General features: G+C 52.3%; 1 protein-coding gene across 1 annotated transcript; it reads right to left on the bottom strand.

Moving 5' to 3' along the window:
- Window positions 1–190: 190 nt before the first annotated feature.
- LOC139025434 (octapeptide-repeat protein T2-like) lies at window positions 191–775 on the bottom strand. Its single transcript, XM_070440565.1, has one exon. The coding sequence runs from the start codon at window positions 773–775 to the stop codon at window positions 191–193; it is 585 nt and encodes a 194-aa protein (XP_070296666.1).
- Between the last annotated feature and the right edge of the window lie 3,084 nt (window positions 776–3,859).

Here is a 3,859-nt window from a genome sequence, read left to right as displayed (position 1 = left end):
TACACACCAGATACACGTCTCTCCCATGTCTCTCCCATGTCTCTCCCATGTCTCTCCCACGTCTCTCCCACGTCTCGCCCACGTCTCTCCCATGTCACTCCCACGTCTCGCCACGTCTCTCCCACGTCTCTCCCACGTCTCTCCCACGTCTCTCCCACGTCTCGCCCACGTCTTCCCAAGTCTCTCCATGTCACTCCATGTCTCTCCCACGTCTCTCCCACGTCACTCCCACGTCTCTCCCACGTCTCGCCCACGTCTCGCCCACGTCTCGCCCACGTCTCTCCCACGTCTCTCCCACGTCTCTCCCACGTCTCTCCCACGTTTCTCCCATGTCTCTCCCACGTCTCTCCCACGTCTCTCCCACGTCTCGCCCACGTTCTCTCCCACGTCTCTCCACGTCTCTCCCACGTCTCTCCCACTCACTCCCACGTCTCTCCCACGTCTCACCCACGTCTCTCCCCCATGTCTCTCCCAAGTCTCTCCCACGTCTCTCCCACGTTCGCCCACGTCTCTCCCACGTCCTCCCACGTCTCTCCCACGTCTCTCCATGTCTCTCCCACGTCCTCCCACGTCTCTCCCATGTCACTCCCATGTCTCTCCCACGTCTCTCCCACGTCTCTACCACGTCTCTCCCAGTCTCGCCCACGTCACTCCCACGTCTCTCCCACGTCTCTCCCACGTCTCTCCACGTCTCGCCACGTCTCTCCCACGTCTCGCCCACGTCTCTCCCACGTCTCTCCCACGTCTCTCCAAGTCTCTCCCATGTCACTCCCATGTCTCCCCACGTCTCTCACGTCTCTCCACGTCACTCCCACGTCTCACCACGTCTCACCCACGTCTCTCCCACGTCTCTCCCATGTCTCTCCCACGTCTCTCCCACGTCCTCGCCCATGTCTCTCCCATGTCTCTCCCACATTCTCCCATGTCTCTCCCATGTCTCTCCCATGTCTCTCCCACGTCTCTCCCATGTCACTCCCATGTCCTCCCACATCTCTCCCATGTCTCCCCATGTCTCTCCCACGTCTCGCCCATGTCTCTCCCATGTCTGTCACGTCTTCCCATGTCTCTCCCATGTCACTCCCATGTCTGTCATGTCTCTCCCATGTCACTCCCATGTCACTCCCATGTCTCTCCCATGTCACTCCCATGTCTCTCCCATGTCACTCCCATGCCATCCCATGTCTCTCCCATGTCACTCCATGTCTCCCATGTCACTCCCATGTCTCTCCATGTCACTCCCATGTCACTCCCATGTCTCTCCCATGTCTCTCCCATGTCACTCCCATGTCACTCCCATGTCTCTCCCATGTCTCTCCCATGTCTCTCCATGTCCTTCCATGTCTCTCCCATGTCTCTCCCATGTCACTTTCCATGTCTCTCATGTCACTCCATGTTCTCTCCATGTCACTCCATGTCTCCCCATGTCACTCCCATGTCTCTCCCATGTCACTCCCATGTCACTCCATGTCTCCATGTCTCTCCAGTGTCCTCCCATGTCTCTCCCATGTCACTCCCATGTCACTCCCATGTCTTTCCCATGTCTCTCCCATGTCTCTCCCATGTCCTCCCATGTCTCTCCCATGTCTCTCCCATGTCTCTCCCATGTCACTCCCATGTCACTCCCATGTCTCTCCCATGTCCTCCATGTCACTCCCATGTCTCTGGGTATTGGAGAGAAGCATCATTGATTAGGCCACGCTAGGCTACAGTGTCAGATAACCAGCTGGTCAAACACAATGCAGCTCTCCTCTGTGGATGAAATGAAATGCAGCTCTCCTCTGTGGATGAAATGAAATGCAGCTCTCCTCTGTGGATGAAATGAAATGCAGCTCTACTTTGTGGATTAAATTAAATGTCTCCGAGCGAAGTAACAAGATACTCTGTCTGGCTTCCAGTGTCACCTTTTCCTCCCTCTGCCAAGGAAAGCCTGCTCTAACTCACAGCAGCTCCATCTCTGAGACCACACCACTGTGATCGATATCAGCCCAAGCTGCAGTCCTCAGCCACACAAGTCAGACAGGGACAGCCCTCTCTGTCCCAGGGTGCACCACTGCCTCAGGGTCGTTCACACAGGAAATGGACATGAAAGCAGACCTGTCCTTACAGAAGAACCACATCATTTCACGGGGAAATCATGTGAAAATGTAATTTTGGAACACTTCACATGTTTTCACATGTATAGTTTAATCTTATCATGTTGCTTTACATGTTGTCACCTGTTATCACATTAACTTCACATAAGATCACGTGATCACATGAAAACATGTGACATTCATGTGGTTTTCCCGTCAGTGTGTCACAAACGAAAGCAGCCCACTGTGGAAGAAGAAGAAGACCACATTATCTGAGTATGACATAAAAACATGTACTGTACAGTAGAGGAGGCCTTTTCTCTGATGCTCGGGCCCTCTCCTGAGTCTGACCTCTTATGATAGAGAGGAGAGGTTAGTCAGGTGAAGAGGAGAGAGAGAGAGAGGTTAGTCAGGTGAAGAGGAGAGAGAGAGAGGTAGTCAGGTGAAGAGAGAGAGAGAGAGAGGTTAGTCAGGTGAAGAGGAGAGAGAGAGGTTAGTCAGGTGAAGAGGAGAGAGAGAGAGGTTAGTCAGGTGAAGAGGAGAGAGAGAGGTTAGTCAGGTGAAGAGGAGAGAGAGAGAGGTTAGTCAGGTGAGAGAGAGAGAGAGAGAGAGGTTAGTCAGGTGAAGAGGAGAAGAGAGAGATTAGTCAGGTGAAGAGGAGAGAGAGAGAGGTTAGTCAGGTGAAGAGGAGAGAGAGAGAGATTAGTCAGGTGAAGAGGAGAGAGAGAGAGGTTAGTCAGGTGAAGAGGAGAGAGAGAGAGGTTAGTCAGGTGAAGAGGAGAGGAGAGAGATTAGTCAGGTGAAGAGGAGAGAGAGAGAGGTTAGTCAGGTGAGAGGAGAGAGAGAGGTTAGTCAGTGAAGAGGAGAGAGCGAGAGGTTAGTCAGGTAAAGAGGAGAGGTTAGTGCGATGAAGAGAGAGTGAGAGGTCAGGTGAAGAGTGAGAGAGAGAGAGTTAGTCAGTGAGAGAGAGAGAGAGGTTATCAGGTGAAGAGAGAGAGAGGGTTAGTCAGGTGAAGAGGAGATAGAGAGGTTAGTCAGGTGAGAGGAGAGAGAGAGAGGTTAGTCAGGTGAAGAGGAGAGATAGAGAGGTTAGTCCGGTGAAGAGGAGAGAGAGAAGTTAGTCGGGTGAAGAGGAGAGAGAGAGGTTAGTCAGGTGAAGAGGAGAGAGAGAGAGAGGTTAGTCAGGTGAAGAGGAGAGAGAGAGAGGTTAGTCCGGTGAAGAGGAGAGCGAGAGAGGTTAGTCAGGTGAAGAGGAGAGAGAGAGAGGTTCGTCCGGTGAAGAGGAGAGAAGAGAGAGAGTTTAGTCAGGTGAAGAGGAGAGAGAGAGAGAGAGAGAGGTTAGTCAGGTGAAGAGGAGAGAGAGAGAGTTAGTCAGGTGAAGAGGAGAGAGAGAGAGGTTAGTCAGGTGAAGAGGAGAGAGAGAGAGATTAGTCAGGTGAAGAGGAGAGAGAGAAGATTAGTCAGGTGAGAGGGAGAGAGAGAGAGATTAGTCAGGTGAAGAGGAGAGAGAGAGAGATTAGTCAGGTGAAGAGGAGAAGAGAGAGGTTAGTCAGGTGAGAGGAGAGAGAGAGAGGTTAGTCAGGTGAAGAGGAGAGAGAGAGTTAGTCAGGTGAAGAGGAGAGAGAGAGAGGTTAGTCAGGTGAAGGGGAGAGAGAAGAGGTTAGTCAGGTGAAGGGAGAGAGAGAGTTGTTTTAAGGAGACGTAGAGTGCAAGGCATCCATCTTTAGACCTTTAGTCCAGCAATGGGATTCCATCCAGCATAATGACCCACAGATCCTGTTGGTAAT

The sequence above is a fragment of the Salvelinus sp. IW2-2015 genome, unplaced genomic scaffold, assembly GCF_002910315.2.
Source record: "Salvelinus sp. IW2-2015 unplaced genomic scaffold, ASM291031v2 Un_scaffold2661, whole genome shotgun sequence".
Classification (NCBI taxonomy): domain Eukaryota; kingdom Metazoa; phylum Chordata; class Actinopteri; order Salmoniformes; family Salmonidae; genus Salvelinus; species Salvelinus sp. IW2-2015.
Note: the sequence above shows the minus strand (reverse complement) of the source record. Positions and strands in the feature narration are given on the sequence as shown.

Coding starts and splice junctions, on each gene's coding strand:
- LOC139025434 (XM_070440565.1), bottom strand. CDS start 775: ATGGGAGTGACATGGGAGAGACTTGGAGAGACGTGGGAGAGACGTGGG.